Raw genomic sequence first — 23613 nt, 5'->3', positions numbered from 1 at the left:
CTTGACATATTCTTTTTTATTATTATTATTACTAAAGGAGTTTGCCTCTGTGCATATATTGTGAAAGCACTGAACGAAGTTATTTATCATCATTGTTGCTGAAACCTATCAATGCTCTGTCTGAGTCACTCGTTGAAACATCCAAGAAAGTATAAGCATTTAATTAAGGGTCCAAAATGCACTGATGTTTTATAATATCAGTTCTTGGGACATTTGTTTGACAGAAGAAAGCATGCCAATCTGTGAGTCATTCGTTTCAAGGTGTCAGAGAGAGATTTTAAGCAGAGACTGTTAACGGGGCTTTCTGCTCGCTCAATATCCAGGACTGGTACCTTTCCCCAGCAGCATCAACCCTACTGACTACTTTGCTTTTCTGCTTGTTTCTCATCTATGGAATGCCTGTCATATTCTGGAGTCCAACTTTGCATGTTTGATTTTCCTTGCTTTTTTTTTTTTACATTTTATTTATAATTGCTAGGTGTTTAAGCAGATGAAGTGATCTGAAGCATGACCTTATAGTACTATTCTAACTAAAAGTCTCAGAGCCATCCCTTCAGCATTTAAATATATAATATTCCATCTGGATACAGCCACAAGCATAGAGCTTTTCAGAATGAAAATTATTAAAATGTGTCACTGAAGTGCAGAGGCTGTGCCTTATTGCCCTTTGTACATTTAACATTGTTTTCAACACATAAAGCAGTCAGTGAATCGTGTGGGTGGGTGGGTGGATAGATGAAGTGATTAGCAATGCCGTCATCAAAGAATGGTTATGAAAAAGTGTCATTAAATCACTGATGCACATATAAAGGACTAGAATATAGAAATACAGGTAGGAACCAGAAGACTTTGTGAGTTCCCATAAACCAACCTCTAAGTATCCAAGTGACTGCATGCATAAATCTGAGAGTCTCTAACCATGGTTATCTGTGAAAGCAGACTGGATCCAGGATAAGGTCATACAAATGCAAATGTAAGATAATGTATATTGATTTTATTTCTTTACTTATAAGTTATGGTAGCATTCAAATATTGCTTTGAAAGGTAATTAGATTCATGGTTATACATTTATCATTTGCCTATAAATCTTTGATAAGTTAACTAAAGCAGTGCATACAGACGTGTCTTATGAGCTTGACCTTTCCATGATAAGCTGTTTTCTTTTATTAAGAACAAAAAACAAGGGGCACCTGGGTGGTTCAGACAGTTGAGCGTCCAACTTTGGCTCACGTCATGATCTCACAGTCCGTGGGTTCGAGCCCCATGTTGGGCTCTGTGCTGACAGCTCAGAGCCTGGAGCCTGCTTCGGATTCTGTGTCTCCCTCTCTCTCTGCCCCTCCCTTGCCCATACTCTGTCTCTGTGTCTCTCTCTCTCTCAAAAATAAAGATTTTAAAAAAATGTAAAAAGAACAAATAAATCATCTTCTAGCCTCTAGACTTATATTCTGTGTAATTCTCAAAAATGTCTCAATGACTTTATCCTATTCCCTCAGTAGTCTAAGTTATCTCTGAAGCCACCAATAGGCTAAAAAAAATATAGTTATGTAAAACTGTAAAAAACTGTAAAAAAAATTTACAGTTGCCCAAACATCATGAATCTTAGGAAAAATAAAAAATGTGGACACAGAACAACTAAAATAAGAAACACACTAGAAAATATAAGTCCTAGTTTAAAGAACTAAAACAGCCATTGCTTATTGAGCACTTACTAAATGTATTGTGCTAAGTGACCTATATATACTCATGGTCAGAAACAGGACTGAGGAGGTTGGACAATCGACTCCAGAGCCTAGATCACAGAGCTAGTGAGTGGAGGAGGTGAGAATTGAAACCATGTCTACCTAATCCCATGTGCTAGTTCACTAACTAACTTTGTATAGAAAGGCCAACCATAAAGTCTCTGAGCACTGACCACGTACAGCCTGCTTGAGATTCTCTCTCCCCCTCTCCCTGCCCCTTCCCTACTCATGCTCTCCTGGTCTCTCACAAAATAAATAAATAAACTTAAAAAAAAAAAAAAAGAAGGGCCCAACATAAGGTACCTTAGAAGAGAGGGTAATACACCACTATCCAAAGAGAAAGAGGAAAGAATACTTTCAATGAGCTTGAATACAAAGTGCTGAGGACAGAATTTTTTGGGGGAGCGTCTGAGTTGGTGAACATTGATTTGCTGGGATGGTGGTGCACCTGAAGAGAGTATGGAAGGTATGGCCTAACCTCGTCCCAACCTACCCCATGCATCTCTTTCATTTGCCTGTTCCTGAGTTGTATCCTTCATAATAAAGCTGTAATTGTAAGTACAAAAAAAAAAAAAAAAAAAACAAAGTGCTGAGGACAGAGGTTAGTCGGATGTCTACTTAGAATTATTTTATTCAAATTGTTCACATAACTCTTTGACATCAGCATTTGATATCCCTTGAAGCAGCTTTTAAGTCACTTAGTGGTTTTCTAACATACAGTAACCCCACGTCCACCTAAGGCATTGAGACATAGCTTTGTTTTTTACTTTGTATATAATGTCACTGGAAATTTTAATGTAATACTTAAGTGCTGATTTGTGTAATATCAGCACAGGTGGTTTTTAATGCATCTTGTAAAGTGTATTTGTCTTATCCACAACAGAAAGATATATGGTATCACTTTTAAAATTGATCTTTAAAAGACTTGTATACAGTGAAATTCAAGGCTTGCATTTATGAGGTCATACTTCCTGGAAGAGTAAACAAATCAGTGTTAAATTTCTTTGTCCCCCTTTAAAAAATTCCATCTGGTAATCTCCAGACATTCTAATTTAGTATTGAGAGATTAGGTCACATTAGTTTGACATAATACTATGTTGTTCAAAATAAGGTAATTTAGACAGCTAGCTATCTGCAAGGAAGAGTTAGGTTAGAAATCAAATACAAGGTCCCCCTCTTTCTATGGGGAAATTTTAAGGAACAAAATAACTTGCCTACTATTAGTATCAAGCCATTTAAGGGTTGATTTTGTTTGATTCCAACTATGTATTTTTAATCTATAAAGCAAGAGTTCTTCAAAATTAAAAAGAGTTTTTAAACTGTATTGGGACAACTAAAAACAAAAAATAGCAAGAAATTAGAAAAAACTACAGTTTATAATAACAAAACTAAAGGGAAAGGCATCTAAATTTAATGCTAAACATACCTGTGAAAAAAATAGTATAGAGATTATTTTGTTCTGTTTGAATCTACATCATAATGTTATAATTGAAAAGAGTTCTAGAATCCCTTATAAAGAAAAAAGATCAGAAATAAGAGTATACAAGAACTAATAACATCCTTGAATTATCAGCCAGGGACCAAAGCTGGGGGTTAGAGAAATGGATAGTTAGACAGACAACCAGAGATTTGGGACAGCAATGCACAGTCCACAGCTCAGTCACAATCCTTGTTGGAAATGATTTCTCATAACACAGGGAAGAAACAGAGACTGTAAGGTTAAGCAGGGCAGGCGTAGGCTCTCCCCTGACTGTAAGCTCCACACAGACAGGGACTGTGTCTGTTTTCTGCATCCATGTTTCTCTGGTGTCCTAGAAATTGCCAGACATGGGGGTAAGTGATAGGAATTTGTTGGGAGTGAGAAAGGAAGGGAGGGGTGAAAAGTCAGATTTCATTAAAACACACCATGGGTCTCATTTTCTTCCACTATCAGTGAGGGGGCTAGACTAAATTATTTCTTGGGCCTCTTACAGTTTTAATAATTGATCATTCTAATTCTAAATAAAGATTGTTCCTGATAAACAGAACCTGAAGGCAGGGGTCAAAGACATCTCCAAGGACACAGGAAAGAAAAGCTGACCTGAAACAGAGTAACCATATGTACAACCAAAGGGATTTTAATTTTAAGATCACAGATAATTATATTTAAGTTAGAACATTGGCAAGATTGAGGTTCAACTACAATTAGACTATTCAATGATTATGGCTGGCAAAGTTTAGTAAGAAAGGTAAATAATTACAGGTAGGTGTCACGTCTTTAAATATTGACCTAATTGTATTAATGCATAGTGATTTGCCCTCACTGTAATAATTTATAGTGATTAGAAACATTATACTTGACAGCTGGGAAAGAAGGTTACTTTTGATAGAATGTGACTGTGATTGGAAATAAGGTCCTTAAAGATGTAATTAAATAGGGGCACCTGAGTGGCTCAGTCAGTTGGGTGTCCGACTTGGGTGGGGCCATGATCTCACGGTTTCTGAGTTTGAGCCCCGCATAGGGCTCTGTGCTGACAGCTCAGAGCCTGAAGCCTGCTTCTGATTTTGTGTCTCCCTATCTGCTTATCCCCTGTTCATGCTCTGTCTCTCTCTCAAAAAAAAAAAAAAAAAAAAAAAAGATGTAGTTAAGTTAAAATGAGGTCATTAGGGTGGGGCCCTGACCCAACATGACTGGTGTCCTTATAAAAGGAAGGTATTTTGAGCAGTTTTAAAAGATACGGATACTCACCAAGAGAAAGCCAGGTGAAGACACAGGGAAGAGACATCCACAAGCCAAGGAGAGAAGCCTCAGAAGAGGCCAACCCCACACCTTGACCTCAAACTTCTAGCCCCCAGAACTGTGAGAAGATTAATTTTTCTTGTTTAAGTTACTCAATCTATGGTGTTTTGTTATGTGGCCCTTGCAAACTAAATCACACCTCCACAAATCTCTGAAATCTCTTCTATAGTTTATTTCTGGCATAACAACCTGTTTAGTTCTCAGAGTTATGCACGATGCTTGTGTCAAAACATTTATTAATACATGATATTAAGAAAGCCTGTAGTTTTCCATCATTGATAAACTGGAAGGCAGACAATGACAGATCACAATAAAGTATCATATTCTAGAATCTACAATCAACATGAAATTCCACAAAGGATTATTTCCAGTGAGGGTAAACAATGAGGTGAGAAACAACCCAGCCCTACACTCTGAGACTCAATCAGTACCATATTCATATAAACTTTCTACTATAAAACTCAAAGTTAAAGAAGTATAGACTATTAAATGGAAAATCCTGATAAGACTTACTTACTGATAAGACCTACTGATAAGGCCTCTCAACAGTAGTCTGGATTATGCACAACATGCTAAGTGATGGCAATTGTGATAACGACGTAATAGTAACCAGAGAAAAGTCTGGTAGCAGGCACTAAGAAATTTAGAAACCAAGGCTAAACTATATCCAACTTAAACTATTCCTCTTCCCATCCCCAACCAAAGGTATTTTGCACAGTTTTAAGACTCAAAAGATAAAAGGACTGTGAAGCCATCATTTTTCCAACCTACACTAATCCCTAACCATACTGCTATCACTATTCCTTCTCATAATCAACATTTTGAACAAATCAGGCTCTTTCTCCTGGTGATGATCATTTTACTGTGCCTGTAGATGATCCTGCAGCTACCCCAGCCTCTCAGCTTCTTATCCACTTTTCCCCAAGGACCTTGTTCTCCACCCTGCCTGTGCCACTCACTCTCACAAAAGGACACTGGAGATTGTCATTTAACAATAAATGCACGCCACCACAAACTTGATTTCTAGCATCCTTTCTCTGATCACAATCTGTTTTCTTTACAGTTTGTGCCCCTTCCCGGTTCCCCCATTTGGATTAATCCTCAGCTCCTCTGCCATGTCCAATTCATTGACTTCTAACACCACTTTACTGTCCCTCATCTCTAATATCCTCATATCTTCCTTTACCCAGCCTTACTTCCACATGTGATCATTACTATAGCTCCCCTGTATTTCTGTAACCCCCTTGCCCCTCTCTTCCTCTATCACATGTGCTTGGGTCAATTCAACTCTCCAACTGACTCCTCGCCTTTGGTGAGACAACTCCACATGGGTAAGGAACAACATTCACAGTGACTGTTCTCACTTTAAATTCATGAGCACTGGCCTCAAGCAGGCCTTTCGTAATGCTCGTGGTCTTGTTTTACATTCCTAGTTTAACTCACCCACTTCTAGACTACATTTTCTTTTTTTTTTTTTTTTCTGAAATTTATTGACAAATTGGTTTCCATACAACACCCAGTGCTCATCCCAAAAGGTGCCCTCCTCAATACCCATCACCCACCCTCTCCTCCCCCCCACCCCCCATCAACCCTCAGTCTGTTCTCAGTTTTCAACATGCTCTTATGCTTTGGCTCTCTCCCATTCTAACCTCTTTTTTTTTTTTTTTTTTCCTTCCCCTCCCCCATGGGTTCCTGTTAAGTTTCTCAGGATCCACATAAGAGTGAAACCATATGGTATCTGTCTTTCTCTGTATGGCTTATTTCACTTAGCATCACACTCTCCAGTTCCATCCACGTTGCTACAAAAGGCCATATTTCATTTTTTCTCATTGCCATGTAATATTCCATTGTGTATATAAACCACAATTTCTTTATCCATTCATCAGTTGATGGACATTTAGGCTCTTTCCATAATTTGGCTATTGTTGAGAGTGCTGCTATGAACATTGGGGTACAAGTGGCCCTATGCATCAGTGCTCCTGTATCCCTTGGATAAATTCCTAGCAGTGCTATTGCTGGGTCATAGGGTAGGTCTATTTTTAATTTTCTGAGGAACCTCCACACTGCTTTCCAGAGCGGCTGCACCAATTTGCATTCCCACCAACAGTGCAAGAGGGTTCCCGTTTCTCCACATCCTCTCCAGCATCTATAGTCTCCTGATTTGTTCATTTTGGCCACTCTGACTGGCGTGAGGTGATACCTGAGTGTGGTTTTGATTTGTATTTCCCTGATAAGGAGCGACGCTGAACATCTTTTCATGTGCCTGTTGGCCATCCGGATGTCTTCTTTAGAGAAGTGTCTATTCATGTTTTCTGCCCATTTCTTCACTGGGTTATTTGTTTTTCGGGTGTGGAGTTTGGTGAGCTCTTTATAGATTTTGGAGACTAGCCCTTTGTCCGATATGTCATTTGCGAATATCTTTTCCCATTCCGTTGGTTGCCTTTTAGTTTTGTTGGTTGTTTCCTTTGCTGTGCAGAAGCTTTTTATCTTCATAAGGTCCCAGTAATTCACTTTTGCTTTTAATTCCCTTGCCTTTGGGGATGTGTCGAGTAAGAGATTGCTACGGCTGAGGTCAGAGAGGTCTTTTCCTGCTTTCTCCTCTAAGGTTTTGATGGTTTCCTGTCTCACATTTAGGTCCTTTATCCATTTTGAGTTTATTTTTGTGAATGGTGTGAGAAAGTGGTCTAGTTTCAACCTTCTGCATGTTGCTGTCCAGTTCTCCCAGCACCATTTGTTAAAGAGGCTGTCTTTTTTCCATTGGATGTTCTTTCCTGCTTTGTCAAAGATGAGTTGGCCATACGTTTGTGGGTCTAGTTCTGGGGTTTCTATTCTATTCCATTGGTCTATGTGTCTGTTTTGGTGCCAATACCATGCTGTCTTGATGATGACAGCTTTGTAGTAGAGGCTAAAGTCTGGGATTGTGATGCCTCCTGTTTTGGTCTTCTTCTTCAATATTCCTTTGGCTATTCGGGGCCTTTTGTGGTTCCATATGAATTTTAGGATTGCTTGTTCTAGTTTCGAGAAGAATGCTGGTGCAATTTTGATTGGGATTGCGTTGAATGTGTAGATAGCTTTGGGTAGTATTGACATTTTGACAATATTTATTTTTCCAATCCATGAGCAGGGAATGTCTTTCCATTTCTTTAAATCTTCTTCAATTTCCTTCAGAAGCTTTCTATAGTTTTCAGCATACAGATCCTTTACATCTTTGGTTAGATTTATTCCTAGGTATTTTATGCTTCTTGGTGCAATTGTGAATGGGATCAGTTTCTTTATTTGTCTTTCTGTTGCTTCATTGTTAGTGTATAAGAATGCAACTGATTTCTGTACATTGATTTTGTATCCTGCAACTTTGCTGAATTCCTGTATCAGTTCTAGCAGACTTTTGGTGGAGTCTATCGGATTTTCCATGTATAATATCATGTCATCTGCAAAAAGCGAAAGCTTGACTTCATCTTTGCCAATTTTGATGCCTTTGATTTCCTTTTGTTGTCTGATTGCTGATGCTAGAACTTCCAGCACTATGTTAAACAGCAGCGGTGAGAGTGGGCATCCTTGTCGTGTTCCTGATCTCAGGGAAAAAGCTTTCAGTTTTTCCCCGTTGAGGATGATGTTAGCTGTGGGCTTTTCATAAATGGCTTTTATGATCTTTAAGTATGTTCCTTCTATCCCGACTTTCTCAAGGGTTTTTATTAAGAAAGGGTGCTGGATTTTGTCGAAGGCCTTTTCTGCATCGATTGACAGGATCATATGGTTCTTCTCTCTTTTTTTGTTAATGTGATGTATCACGTTGATTGATTTGCGAATGTTGAACCAGCCCTGCATCCCAGGAATGAATCCCACTTGATCATGGTGAATAATTCTTTTTATATGCCGTTGAATTCGATTTGCTAGTATCTTATTGAGAATTTTTGCATCCATATTCATCAGGGATATTGGCCTGTAGTTCTCTTTTTTTACTGGGTCTCTGTCTGGTTTAGGAATCAAAGTAATACTGGCTTCATAGAATGAGTCTGGAAGTTTTCCTTCCCTTACTATTTCTTGGAATAGCTTGAGAAGGATAGGTATTATCTCTGCTTTAAACGTCTGGTAGAACTCCCCTGGGAAGCCATCTGGTCCTGGACTCTTATTTGTTGGGAGATTTTTGATAACCGATTCAATTTCTTCACTGGTTATGGGTCTGTTCAAGCTTTCTATTTCCTCCTGATTGAGTTTTGGAAGCGTGTGGGTGTTCAGGAATTCGTCCATTTCTTCCAGGTTGTCCAATTTGTTGGCATATAAGTTTTCATAGTATTCCCTGATAATTGTTTGTATCTCTGAGGGATTGGTTGTAATAATTCCATTTTCATTCATGATTTTATCTATTTGGGTCATCTCCCTTTTCTTTTTGAGAAGCCTGGCTAGAGGTTTGTCAATTTTGTTTATTTTTTCAAAAAACCAACTCTTGGTTTCGTTGATCTGCTCTACAGTTTTTTTAGTTTCTATATTGTTTATTTCTGCTCTGATCTTTATTATTTCTCTTCTTCTGCTGGGCTTAGGCTGCCTTTGCTGTTCTGCTTCTAGTTCCTTTAGGTGTGCTGTTAGATTTTGTATTTGGGATTTTTCTTGTTTCTTGAGATAGGCCTGGATTGCAATGTATTTTCCTCTCAGGACTGCCTTTGCTGCGTCCCAAAGCGTTTGGATTGTTGTATTTTCATTTTCGTTTGTTTCCATATATTTTTTAATTTCTTCTCTAATTGCCTGGTTGACCCACTCATTCGTTAGTAGGGTGTTCTTTAACCTCCATGCTTTTGGAGGTTTTCCAGACTTTTTTCTGTGGTTGATTTCAAGCTTCATAGCATTGTGGTCTGAAAGTAAGCATGGTATAATTTCAATTCTTGTAAACTGATGAAGGGCTGTTTTGTGACCCAGTATATGATCTATCTTGGAGAATGTTCCATGTGCACTCGAGAAGAAAGTATATTCTGTTGCTTTGGGATGCAGAGTTCTAAATATATCTGTCAAGTCCATCTGATCCAATGTCTCATTCAGGGCCCTTGTTTCTTTATTGACCGTGTGTCTAGATGATCTATCCATTTCTGTAAGTGGTGTATTAAAGTCCCCTGCAATTACCACATTCTTATCAATAAGGTTGCTTATGTTTATGAGTAATTGTTTTATATATTTGGGGGCTCCGGTATTCGGTGCATAGACATTTATAATTGTTAGCTCTTCCTGATGGATAGACCCTGTAACTATTATATAATGTCCTTCTTCATCTCTTGTTACAGCCTTTAATTTAAAGTCTAGTTTGTCTGATATAAGTATGGCTACTCCAGCTTTCTTTTGGCTTCCAGTCGCATGATAAATAGTTTTCCATCCCCTCACTCTCAATCTAAAGGTGTCCTCAGGTCTAAAATGAGTCTCTTGTAGACAGCAAATAGATGGGTCTTGTTTTTTTATCCATTCTGATACCCTATGTCTTTTGGTTGGCGCATTTAATCCATTTACATTCAGTGTTATTATAGAAAGATACGGGTTTAGAGTCATTGTGATGTCTGTATGTTTTATGCTTATAGTGATGTCTCTGGGACTTTGTCTCACAGGGTCCCCCTTAGGATCTCTTGTAGGGCTGGTTTAGTGGTGACAAATTCCTTCAGTTTTTGTTTGTTTGGGAAGACCTTTATCTCTCCTTCTATTCTAAATGACAGACTTGCTGGATAAAGGATTCTTGGCTGCATATTTTTTCTGTCTAGCACCCTGAAAATCTCGTGCCAATTCTTTCTGGCCTGCCAAGTTTCAAAAGAGAGATCAGTCACGAGTCTTATAGGTCTCCCTTTATATGTGAGGGCACGTTTACCCCTTGCTGCTTTCAGAATTTTCTCTTTATCCTTGTATTTTGCCAGTTTCACTATGATATGTCGTGCAGAAGATCGATTCAAGTTACGTCTGAAGGGAGTTCTCTGTGCCTCTTGGATTTCAATGCCTTTTTCCTTCCCCAGTTCAGGGAAGTTCTCAGCTATTATTTCTTCAAGTACCCCTTCAGCACCTTTCCCTCTCTCTTCCTCCTCTGGGATACCAATTATGCGTATATTATTTCTTTTTAGTGTATCACTTAATTCTCTAATTTTCCCCTCATACTCCTGGATTTTTTTATCTCTCTTTTTCTCAGCTTCCTCTTTTTCCATAACTTTATCTTCTAGTTCACCTATTCTCTCCTCTGCCTCTTCAAGCCGAGCTGTGGTGGTTTCCATTTTGTTATGCATTTCGTTTAAAGCGTTTTTCAGCTCCTCGTGACTGTTCCTTAGTCCCTTGATCTCTGTAGCAAGAGATTCTCTGCTGTCCTGTATACTGTTTTCAAGCCCAGCGATTAATTTTATGACTATTATTCTAAATTCACTTTCTGTTATATTATTTAAATCCTTTTTGATCAGCTCATTAGCTGTTGTTATTTCCTGGAGATTCTTCTGAGGGGAGAATCTTCCGCTTGGTCATTTTGGATAGTCCCTGGCGTGGTGAGGACCTGCAGGGCACTTCCCCTGTGCTGTGGTGTATAACTGGAGTTGGTGGGCGGGGCCGCAGTCAGACCTGATGTCTGCCCCCAGCCCACCGCTGGGGCCACAGTCAGACTGGTGTGTGCCTTCTCTTCCCCTCTCCTAGGGGCGGGATTCACTGTGGGGTGGTGTGGCTCGTCTGGGCTACTTGCACCCTGCCAGGCTTGTGATGCTGGGGATCTGGCGTATTAGCTGGGGTGGGTAGGCAAGGTGCTCGGGGGCAGGAGGGGCAGGCTTAGATCGCTTCTCCTTAAGTGATCCACTTCAGGAGGGGCCCTGTGGCAGCGGGAAGGAGTCAGATCCGCTGCCGGAGGTTTGGCTCCGCCAAAGTGCAGAGTTGGGTGTTTGCGCGGAGCGAGCAAGTTCCCTGGCAGGAACCGGTTCCCTTTGGGATTTCGGCTGGGGGATGGGCGGGGGAAATGGCGCTGGCGAGCGCCTTTGTTCCCCACCAAACTGAGCTCTGTTGTCAGGGGGCTCAGCAGCTCTCCCTCCCTTTGTCCTCCAGCCTTCCCGCTTTCCGAGCAGAGCTGTTAATTTATGACCTCCCAGACGCTAAGTCGCGCTTGCTGTCGGAACACAGTCCGCCCGGCCCCTCCGCTTTTGCAAGCCAGACTCGGGGGCTCTGCTTGGCCGGCGAGCCGCCCCTCCGCCCCGGCTCCCTCCCGCCAGTCCGTGGAGCGCGCACTGCCTCGCCGCCCTTCCTACCCTCTTCCGTGGGCCTCTCGTCTGCGTTTGGCTCCGGCGACTCTGTTCTGCTAATCCTCTGGCGGTTTTCTGGGTTATTTAGGCAGGTGTAGATGGAATCTAAGTGATCAGCAGGACGTGCGGTGAGCCCAGCGTCCTCCTAAGCCACCATCTTGCCGCAACTCCCCCTAGACTACATTTTCTACCTCCTCTTTCCCCAAACCTCCACATTGTCTTCCTTCTTCTCATGTTCAGTTGACGACCTTGCTTCTTATTTGTTGAGAAAACAGAGGCAATCAAAAGAGGACATCTAAATGTTCCCACACGCAAATCTACCAACTTACCTTCTTGTTACAATGGGCGAATTCTTTGCCCTCCTACCCAAGACCAACTGTTAACACTTGTACACTGGATCCCATCCCATCCCCTACCCAGTAATCTCTCTCCTGCATTATTGACTTTTCCCACTCTACAAGATCATTCCCATCAGCATAGAAATATGTTGAATTAGTCCCCACCTGTGTAAAACCATTACCTGGCCCCACATTCCCCCCTCCAGCTACTGTCCCATTTGCTTTGTCCAAAAACCTTTGATTCCTGCCACTATAAACCCTTCTCTTTCTCCTGTATTCCACATATGCACTCCGTTGGCACATCCTTTTGGTTCTTCCTAAATATATTCAGAAACCAGTTACTTCTCACTATCTCCACCTTTATACCTTTGTCCAAGTCATCACGATCCCCCGCTTGGATTACTGAAATATGTTCTTCAACTCCTCTATATTTTATTCTTCCTAATTTCACCTGTAAATATTATATAATGTAAGTCAGATCACAGCAGTATAATTACCAAAACCTTCCATACCTTCCACCTCACTTGGAGTAAAAGCTAAAGCCCTTACAAAGGACTTTCAAGGACCTCTGTGATTTGAACCCCTTTTTCCCACTCCTACCCCAACCTCATCTCCTTCTTTTCTATTTGGCTGACTGTTTTAACAACACTGGTATCCATGCTATTCCTCGAATATGGCCAGAAACTGCAACCTCTGTGGCAGTGTCTTTTTGTCCCCTTTTGCCTATGATTTCTTCCCCCACGGATAGCATCACTTACTGCCTCATGTTTACGTCAGTTGTTTTCTCAAAAACCACCTTATTTATGCCACGTTCCTGATCTCCACAAAAACAGCATCTCTGCTGCCGAGACTCTCCCATCCTTCTTTCTCTCCTTGACATTGCTTTACTCTTTTCATGGCACTTATTACTATGGGATATATTATGTATTTATTGCGTATCTAGTGTTTATCTCTTACTACATGGAATCAGGCAAGAACTTTGCTTTGGTCATTTGACTCTCCAATGCCTAGAATAGTGCCTGGTGCACATTAGGCACTCAGTAAATACCTGCCAAATGAATGAACCACTATTATCATCAGCATCAGTTATCAGGATCATCTTTATTATCTAAATGCCCAGGTCTAAAGGGTTCAGGCACAGCAACTCTAAGACTCTTAGGTGAAACACAACCTAAAACAGGGCAACTCTGCTGGGAGAAGGGTTTGGAAAGAACATAGCCAGCATTTACTGGAAACAATGATGTGCACTTTACTGGCTAAGGCCAGAAGAGGAAAATCATTTCATGCCTCAAGAATTAGGTTTTAATCAAAACTAGCAGAACATGGTCACATGCAGATTCTATTCCTTAACAGAGCACTTCCATTAGAACAGCTTTGAATTATTTTTTCATCACTTAAATCCACAAAAAAGTATATGAATAAGTAATAGAAGGGAAAGCTGAAAAAAAGAGAATGGGATTTTCCTAAATCACCGATTTAAAATCTATCATTGTTGGTTGTTGTTGTTATTTTGCATGCTATATTCCAACAACATCTTCTTTTTTCTTAGAACTATTTCTCTATCATAGTCTCTTTTCAAGTAGAAAAAGAAAATTTACCCAAATAGAAATTTGAATAACCTAGTCACAAGGGTTCAAAGTAAAATAAACTTCAAGGTCTTCTCATTTTGAAGCAAACTTACTACATAGATGGCATCTTCCTTTCTTCCTTTAGAAGATGCATGTATTAGTCGTCATTTTTCCAGTGGGAACAGAATTCTAACACCACATTAAAATGTACAGATTTAGAATGAGAACTTGCATTGCATGTAAGGAGAAAAAAATATGTATATATAACAAAGCAAGCTGATGTGTAATATATGAGAAAGTGGGCATGAAGCAATATTAAATAAATAAAAGGAAAGTTAGTAAGGCAAAGAATTTAAATAATACAAGGATCTAAGAATTAATGTGTCAGGTGATAACACTTCAGCATATCTGCTTCTCAGAAGATGCATGCAACTTAAATTAAATGCCTAAATACTGACAATTAGAAATGGGGTGTGGGAGTGAAATTCAGTGGTAATTGTTTCAACTCAGATATTTATATAGAATTTTGAGTGTCTAGTTTGCAATCAAAATGTATCAAAAAAGGTCGCCACCACATACGGTCAACTTACTTTACAGTGATCATACTGGAGCTGTAAGGCTGGAACATCCCCTCCAATCGGCATTTGCTTTTGAAGCTCTTCGTCTTTAATATTCAGCCATTTGATCAATTCTTCTAAAGACGTCAGCAACCTGTTCCATTTCTCAGCACTGGCCTCCAAGTGGGCCCTGTTGAGAGACAGTACTGACCACATTTAGAAGTTGGAATTGCATTTAAAAAATCATACATCTTCCCTTAGACTAATAATCTTGAATGACGAACTAATGTTCACGTCCAATAAAAAGGCTGACTCTTAGTAAAAAAAAAAAAAAAACAAAAAAACCCTAAACAAGTTATTTTGAAGAAGCTAGAATATGCAGATATGTTGGTAATACCTATCAAAATTGTAAACGGATAACTACACACCACAAAGGCATAAATATGAGGTTTTCAAGAAGAATTTCCATGATATAAAATTATGAAAGCAAGTTTCAGTAGCTTATGTATAGTATACATGCACACTGAACTACAATTTTCTTCTCCTTTCATCCATCTATGTGAAGAAAGTGATAGAGAGGAAAAGAGAGCAACTATATGCATATAAAATGTTTAGAAAGATACATACTAGATGAGCTTACATCTGAGAACACAGTAAACACGTAGTTTTTATATATTTAGGTACTAATTGAGTATGTACAACAGGCCCATATTATTTTTCTTTCTAAAAGAGCTAGTTAATTTTTTAGGAAAGGAAATTATTAAAGCCTTAACATTCCTTAAAACCAAATAAATTACTGAAAGTAGAACATCACCAGCATTTACCTCCAAAAGCTGGAAAACAACCAGTCATTGCTTGCATAGAACACTATTTGGCTCAAGGCTGACTGGTGTCCAGTGACAAATGTCTATTGTGAACTGAAAACAATCGGACAGAAATTGTTGACTGCAGTACTGTGTCCCCTGGTTTAAAGGTGAGGTCTTTGTTTCAATAACAATTTCGGGGTTTAGGACAGAAAAGGACCTTCAGATTCTTAAATTATGAACTTTATAATCAGGAAACCATGTGTCTGAGATACGTTTTTGTGTGATTCAGATTCCAATAAAAGTAAAAGCCCTTGAGGTGGGAATGCAAATTGGTGCAGCCACTCTGGAAAACAGTGTGGAGGTTCCTCAGAAAATTAAAAATAGACCTACCCTATGACCCAGCAGTAGCACTGCTAGGAATTTACCCAAGGGATACAGGAGTACTGATGCATAGGGGCACTTGTACCCCAATGTTCATAGCAGCACTCTCAACAATAGCCAAATTATGGAAAGAGCCTAAATGTCCATCAACTGATGAATGGATAAAGAAATTGTGGTTTATATACACAATGGAGTACTACGTGGCAATGAGAAAGAATGAAATATGGCCTTTTGTAGCAACGTGGATGGAACTGGAGAGTGTGATGCTAAGTGAAATAAGCCATACAGAGAAGGACAGATACCATATGTTTTCACTCTTATGTGGATCCTGAGAAACTTAACAGAAACTCATGGGGGAGGGGAAGGGGAAAAAAAAAGAGGTTAGAGTGGCAGAGAGCCAAAGCATAAGAGACTTTTAAAAACTGAGAACAAACTGAGGGTTGATGGGAGGTGGGAGGGAGGGGAGGGTGGGTGATGGGTATTGAGGAGGACACCTTTTGGGATGAGCACTGGGTGTTGTGTGGAAACCAATTTGACGACAAATTTCATATATTGAAAAAAAAATAAAAATGAATGCAAAATGAAAAAAAAAAGTAAAAGCCCTTGAGAATAAAAATACAAATAAAAGCACAAATTTGGGGCCTTGAAGAAAGCCCACTTACTCAGCCTCAATCCTACACTTCATGCGTTGGACTTGAAAAGAGGGATCAGTCAGAAACAACTCCAGGGACTCAGCCCTGCACCACACCAGTGGGCGGATAGTGAATGTGGATGTAAGTGTTCAACTGTGTGAAATGGAATTACCTTGACCTTTCAGACTGAGAGGTGAGGGCTGATGGAAATAGACCTCAGCCTTGTTACGCAACAAAGGTCACCCACTTGGGGCAACTTCAGGTGCAAGAAACTTCTGCTGATCAGGTTTCATATCCTCTCATTTAGCTGTCACCTTGACATTAGCATTATGATCCCCACTTCCACAAAACTCCCCCTTCCCTGAGTGATATGAGACCAACCAACCAAATATGGCCTCTACTGTCCCTCAGCTCTATCAGTAATTTCCTTTCTGGACATCTGATTTACTAGAGCTTCTGTCCCAAAGCTGATAACTCTTCTATAGTTAATTTAAACAAGTATTTCCCCATTGGTCACATTAGGTGGTACCCCAGTGGTGAATATTCAACAACATCCTAAGTCTTTGTTTAAAAGTTCATAATGTTTTCAGAAGAACAACTATCTGATCTCTAGTTCATCTCTTGTTCATAAAATAATGGCCATGCTCTATCTGCCAATATTCTTGACTAAAAGAAAAAAAATGGAGTTCCATAGATCTCTAAAATACCATGAACCAACATTCAGTCACATACAAAAGGCCAACTGTCCTGCCATCTATTTATAGTTCCATTGTCAGCTAGCTAATAATATAAAGCAAACTATTCAAACCTTAAAATTATAGATCTTATTCAAAAGAGCTAGGTATGAAATAATAAAAAAAATGATTTGTAAATGACAGAAAGAAGTTTGAGGTATTTTATAATTCTTTGAGAACTGTATGATTAAAAGGTTCATGTTATTCTCTTGCATTTATACTCTCTTCTATTCATTCTACAGGTGGCATGATTGACCTCACTTTACAATATTTTGCTTTAATGAGATCCTGATTCTGCTTGAGTGCCAGCTCTCCTGTGTTCATATTGATTAATTTTAGGCCAAATATGTAATTACCTATCCCTGATAAACAGTAATTTTACTTGTCACAGAGCAGAACTAAATAACTTCAATCATATTAACTGAAAACTCTGCCACTTACGGATCATTTTGCCATAAATATATTTGACTGAGGTGTTGCAATTTCTGTCTAGTATTTTTAAATGCAAAAAAAAAAATGACAGCTAGAAATCAGAGGCCTTTAGTCAATCAAGATGTGTTTCAGTGTCTCTGTGTGCAAAACACTTAAGCACATAGCCTGACCTCTTATTTTAGATAATTTGATCCTGCTTCTTCAATGTCTGTAGTTTAACTCTTTAATCAATAACTAAATCGACATTACATTCCTTTGAAATCCAGTTACATACACGCATTGTATTGAAGAGCATGCAAATGATTTTTTTCCAATGCAATTAACTCTTTTGACCGCACAAAATAATGAAATTGATCATTGAAATCTATTGCATCTAGCACCTGAAGGACTCTTCATAAAGATGAAGGCAATGTTTTTTAAAGAGAGATACTGAAGTGACTTTGAAATAGATGAGAATACATTGGTGTACGTATTTCTCCGCATCTTCCTTCTTCCATCATAAAAAGCAAGCTGATTTGGCAGAAACCTTGCCTGGAAAATCTGTTCTGGTTATTCTCCAATAGATTATAACTATGTGTTCAGTGGATTACTACCATATGCCCAAATAAATGCATGCTTCCGTAGTAGCCTTCAGTGTTCTAGTTCCAATAATTCTTTCATCTTTCAAGATGAAAGCCTTTTCTTGGGCACTGGATTGAATGTTTTGCAAGTAGAAACCTTAAATTTGTTTTTGGTATACTTGCCCTTTCTCATTTTAACTCTAAAAATTTTAAAGCTTCCCCTTTCCCCACAACTATAGATGACCAGTCATCAATCATATATTCATAACCTTAAAACATTTCTTTTTCTTTTTCTTCTTCTAAGTAGGCTCCATGCCCAGCATGGAGCCCAATGCAGGGCTTGAGCTCATGACCTTGAGATCAAGACCTGAGCTGAGATCAAGAGCTGGACACTGGGGCGCCTGGGTGGCGCAGTCGGTTGGGCGTCCGACTTCAGCCAGGTCACGATCTCGCGGTCCGGGAGTTCGAGCCCCGCGTCGGGCTCTGGGCTGATGGCTCGGAGCCTGGAGCCTGTTTCCGATTCTGTGTCTCCCTCTCTCTCTCTCTGCCCCTCCCCCGTTCATGCTCTGTCTCTCTCTGTCCCAAAAATAAATAAACGTTGAAAAAAAAATTAAAAAAAAAAAAAAAAAAAAAAAAAAAAAAAAAAAAAGAGCTGGACACTGAACTGACTGAGCCATGCAGGCACCCCAAACCATTTCTTTACCTAGCACATATCTGTGAGTACTCACATTCTGGATAACTGACTTGTTATCCTAATTTTCACCTGCTTCAGTTCATTCTTTGGGTACCTCACATGATCAAAACAAGATATACTTTCATTGAATGGATTAGCAACCTGTATATAGAACATGCTTTACATAAGTTAGCTCCTTTTAGATTGAATCATTTATTTTACAACTCTATCAATGTTTTTAAGTCACCAGCTGTTTTTAAAAATATATAATGCAAAAAACTTCTTAGAAGGTAAGGAGCCATTAAAATGGTACCTCATTATTCAAATATGGTAGAAAAGAAATTATGGAAGAAACATGAATTAATATCTATTTTAAATCACAAAAGCCTTTACTTTCCAATATTTCTTTAAAGAAGTTTTTATGGGGCGCCTGGGTGGCGCAGTCGGTTAAGCATCCGACTTCAGCCAGGTCACGATCTCGCGGTCCGTGAGTTCGAGCCCCGCGTCAGGCTCTGGGCTGATGGCTCAGAGCCTGGAGCCTGTTTCCGATTCTGTGTCTCCCTCTCTCTCTGCCCCTCCCCCATTCATGCTCTGTCTCTCTCTGTCCCAAAAATAAATAAACATTGAAAAAAAAATTAAAAAAAAATAAAAAAATAAAGAAATTTTTATTCCTTCTCCCAATGTAGAGATATGAAAAAGAGAGCAAACAGTGGGAGTGAGTAAGCAGTGGCATTTATAAAAATAAAATACAGCTTTCCACTTATTCACTACAAACATCCATGGAGCACTCACTCTGGAATCAGGCACTGCCCTATTTCAGAAATAAGTCCTGGGGTCAAGTTGGAAGGAAGGCAGGTAAACCAAATATACTCTGATACAAGAAACCTAACAGCTCTCTGAAGGAACCACAGCTCAGGGAAGAAACTTGCTTGGAAACCCAAGGAGAGAGTTTGGGATCCAAACTAAAATCTAAACTCTTTCCACTGCATTGCTTTCATTATGGGCAGCATTTAAGAGGGCAGAAACTGTTCGGACGTATTTATAGGTAAGTGAAGATACATTTGCAAAGTAGGTCCACCAAAGAATACAATGCCCCAAATTAATAGGAGCAAATACATAGTGTCTCCTATTGTGCGAGGAATGCACAGAATTAAATGTTCAATTTGGCATGTTTACAACAAATGAAATTTATTTTTCATCTACAGTGAAACCCATAGATTATAAATCGAGTTATAATGAATGAAAATACCTTTACTAGTGCAAGAATAACCAGTTACACTAAAAAGGAGTTATTCTTGTTCCCAGAAAGGCAGTTAAGACAACTAGGAAAGAAAGGAATTCAGTCTGTGCTGAAAAGAACACCAAAGCTGTGCTTCCAATACATACCAACAATACGTAGCTACTTCCATTTAAACTGACGTTAATTAAAATAAATAAAATTTGAAATTCACAGTATCTGTTGCACTAGCCACATTCAAGCACTCAATAGGCCCACATGTGGCTAGTGGCTACCACACTGATAGTACAGATACAGAATACTTCTACCTTCACAGAAAGTTCTATCAGAAAGTGTTGAACCAGAGGGGGAAAAAGAAAGAAGAGAGGAACAGAATCTTCCTCTATTCAACTTAAGAAAAGGAAATTTTAGTAGTTTTACAATATAGTTAGTAAAATCAATTGGCTAAGGCTAAAAGTGGTGTCAGTGACATTGTAAAATGTGATAACATTAGATGTAATCATGATGTTAAAGGTTAATCTTCTCTAAGGGCTCTTAAAAGGGTGCCCTGAATTTTTAAGAGGCTCATAAAAGAAAGGAAAGATAGAATTTTATCTTTGAACTCTGTTTTCATTAGATTTGACAATTTCACTGGCCTTTGAAACCATATGTTAATAAGAATCTATATTTAACATCATTAAGCTGATAAGTGGATATTTAATTAACATAATCCCAAATTAAATAAATTTAACATAAAAACTTAAGCCATGTCATTCATATTACTGAATTTATTTCCAATTCACATTTTCCCCGGGAGTGAAAAATATTGTCAAATTTCCTAACAGTCTATCTTTTAGCTGAAGTTTCAAATCATTAGCTATTGTCTCTTCTATCAATCTAAGTGAAATATATATTTGTATGTGTTGTTTTTAGATTGCAAAAAATATTTTGTACACTGGACTTCAGTATTTAAAAGTATAATCAAGAGGTGTCTGGGTGGCTCAGTTGGTTAAGCATCCGACCCTTGATTTCAGCTCAGATCATGATCTCAGGGTCGTGAGATTGAGTCCTACCTCAGGCTCCACGCTGGGGGTGCAGCCTGCTTAGGAATCTCTCTCCATCTCTCTCTGCCCCTCCCCAACATGCACACACATCCGTGCTCACTCTCTCTCTCTCTCTCTCTCTCAAAAAAAAAGTCTACTCAAAGTTATCAAAAAGACTGCAAAATAGTATTAACCCAAGGTAGTGAGCCACATATTATTATATAGTTCCGATGACCACACCATAGTCAAAGGAGGTAATGCCTGTAAAGCACTTAGGATAGGTCTAGCACATGAATATTCAATAAATATTAGCTGTTATAATCTTGGGCAGACATTCTCTTTCTAAAAATGATGATAAATTAGAGTAAATGTTCCCTGCCATGACAACATCAACTTTAGCACAATTAAAGCACAATTTGAGATACTGAATGCACAGAAGGGACATATATCAGATGGCCTCATTGTTAGAAAAGAATGAAAGAAGGTCACATGCAGAGGGAGAGGTTTGTGGAGCAAATAAGGAACCAAAATCTTTACAAAATAGGGATGGTGGTAAATATGACAAAATCATTCAGAATCACAATGCCAATTGTAAGAAGACAGAGTCAAATTATAGTAGAAGAAATGTCATTTTTTACTTTCTCGTACAACACTAGGAAACCCAGAATCAAGAATGGAGGATAGAGAGGTGTGGTCAGCAGAGTGTCAGAGATTTAAAAGGAGAAAACAAGAAATTCAGGGGGAAGAAGAAACACCTGATATTATTGAAATGGCTTATGATGGAATCCAAGCGGAGTAGAAGGGGTTGATGGAGTCTGAAAAGAAGAAGGTTTAAGCAACTAAAGATCAGGAGAAAGGAAGGCAGGTTTGAAAGAACACAGAAAAATGCTAAGGGTTTCACAACTGGAAATTATTAAAGGATATGCATTTTTAACCAATCTAGTTGGAATACAGTAGATGAATTACATAAACAAGATAAAAATACAAAGTTAGGTAAAAATCTATAGATGGTCCTGGTATATAATAAGCTGATGAAAGATACCCTCCTCACTAGGGCCATAATTTTAATTTGAAGGACAGCTGATTTACCAATGATGTTGCAAATGATTCCTACTTGATACAACAGAGGGCTCTTCTCTAATTAACATGGCAAGACCAGTGGCATTCTGTTGCACATGGCCAGGTGGAATATAGTAAAATAAAATGTGTGCTCTGGAGAATGGTCTGTCCTTGGTCTCCTGCAGATCAATCATCTCAGGGATGCCAAGATAACACAGGACATCAACTGAGTCCCAGGTATGGCCAGGTCTGTGAGACTTAGAAATAGGGACAAAGGCTATGATAGACAAAGTAAGAAGAAACTTGGAAGTCAAAATAGAAAAAATATCATCAATATGGGTATTGACCCCCAGGATGATAGCTGAGAAAGAGATGAAGAATAAAAGGGAAGTCAGATGCTCAAATCAATGAGCAAAGTACAGGAGTGTCTTACAGTTCCGGAGGAAGCAGGAATAAGATGGAAGAGGGTAGAATAATAGATGTATTCACTTCTGAGGAGAAGCTGTTGAGATGGAGTGGCAATGCCTAAAATATAACAAGGGGGTGTCAACTTCTTTCTTATCCCTGGGTGTCAGGGCTCCTGTTCAGCCCGTGTGTCTGCACGTGCCATACTGGAAGTTTCCGGCTGGCATTCTAGTTGTTTGGTGTCTCCAGCAGTTATTAAAGATTCAGAATATTCCCACCAGCTGCCAGGTGAGGAAAATGGGAAAATTACCCTCTATCAAAGAGAGTTTTAAGTGAAGTGGGCAATTGAGGGGAAAGCCAACCTTCAAGTATATGGAAAAGTGGTAGAAGAGTTTATAGAAATATTAAAAATACAACAGAATTTGTTCACAAGAGAAGCCAGTGTAAGGGTAGGCTGTGATTGAAAGGAACGGGAGGGAAGAATAAAGGAGCAGAAATTCACAGTGTGACCCACAGGTATCACCTTCAATAAGGACTTGAAAGAGGCAGGTGGCTGGGATATAGGTCACCTCTCCATATTTGTTAAGGAGAACACTTTCCCACCCAGCCCCACGGGAAGGCACTTTCTCATTGAGCACACTCGTGACCTCTTCTCTGACTCTTGACTCTCTCAGTCCCTGTACAGGTGCAGTGAGGAGTCTGATTCAGCAATCTGGGGAACAACTGGATGCTGAGCTCTGCCCACCCTTGCCTCTTGAGAACAGGACTGCAGACTGAGCTCCTCCCCACTCTTCCGCGTAGGGTTTCTCCCTTGGGCAGCCACCTTGTCTGGTGACCGCTGGTAATGCTGTCTCATTCTGGGGTTCAGCTAACAGGCTACCTCCACTGAGCCCTCTCTCTAAGGCCACCCCATCCAACCTGGCCTCTGTATCAGCAATTAACAACACTGTTGTTCTCTCTTGGACTTATTTTTGTTTCTTATTTGTTCAGAATCCAGCCAGGACAGATGTATACCATTTGTTGGGGACCTTCTCAGAAATTCCCAATATTAATGACTGAGAAAAAAAATAAAGTAGGGAGAATTTCTATGTTTTTTGAACTAATTAGTACCACACAGAATGGTAATCCATAAAAAAAAATAATAATAATAGTTAACCATTGCTGAGTGCTTACTGTGTTCCACTGTTTTAGGCACTTTACTTAGGCTAATTAAATGATATATTCATGATGAGCCTATAAGGAAAGTACTCTTATTATCCCGATCTGACACATGAGGAAACACATATTGGCTAAGTAACCTGCCCACAGTGGCACAGCTGCTAGGTGGCAAAGCCAGTGACTGAACCAAGACAGGGTAGCTCCATGGTCTACCATGACTAAACGCTATCCTGCGCCATTTCTCTCTGACGTGTGCTTCCTGTATGAAGGTCTACTACTGAGTATAATAAACTTCTATCTT

General features: G+C 39.4%; 1 protein-coding gene across 5 annotated transcripts in view; it reads right to left on the bottom strand.

Moving 5' to 3' along the window:
* UTRN (utrophin) overlaps positions 1–23613 on the bottom strand; it is a 481942-nt gene that overhangs the window by 131492 nt on the left and 326837 nt on the right. For all 5 annotated transcript variants that reach the window (XM_047859243.1, XM_047859241.1, XM_047859244.1 and 2 more), the window contains one exon: positions 14247–14403. In XM_047859243.1, the coding sequence (XP_047715199.1) occupies positions 14247–14403 (157 nt within the window). The remainder of the gene's footprint in view (positions 1–14246; positions 14404–23613) is intronic.

This window comes from Prionailurus viverrinus, chromosome B2 (assembly GCF_022837055.1).
Source record: "Prionailurus viverrinus isolate Anna chromosome B2, UM_Priviv_1.0, whole genome shotgun sequence".
NCBI classification, from domain to species: Eukaryota; Metazoa; Chordata; class Mammalia; order Carnivora; family Felidae; genus Prionailurus; species Prionailurus viverrinus.
The sequence above is the reverse complement of the archived record's forward strand: the minus strand, read 5'-3'. Positions and strand labels throughout refer to the sequence as shown.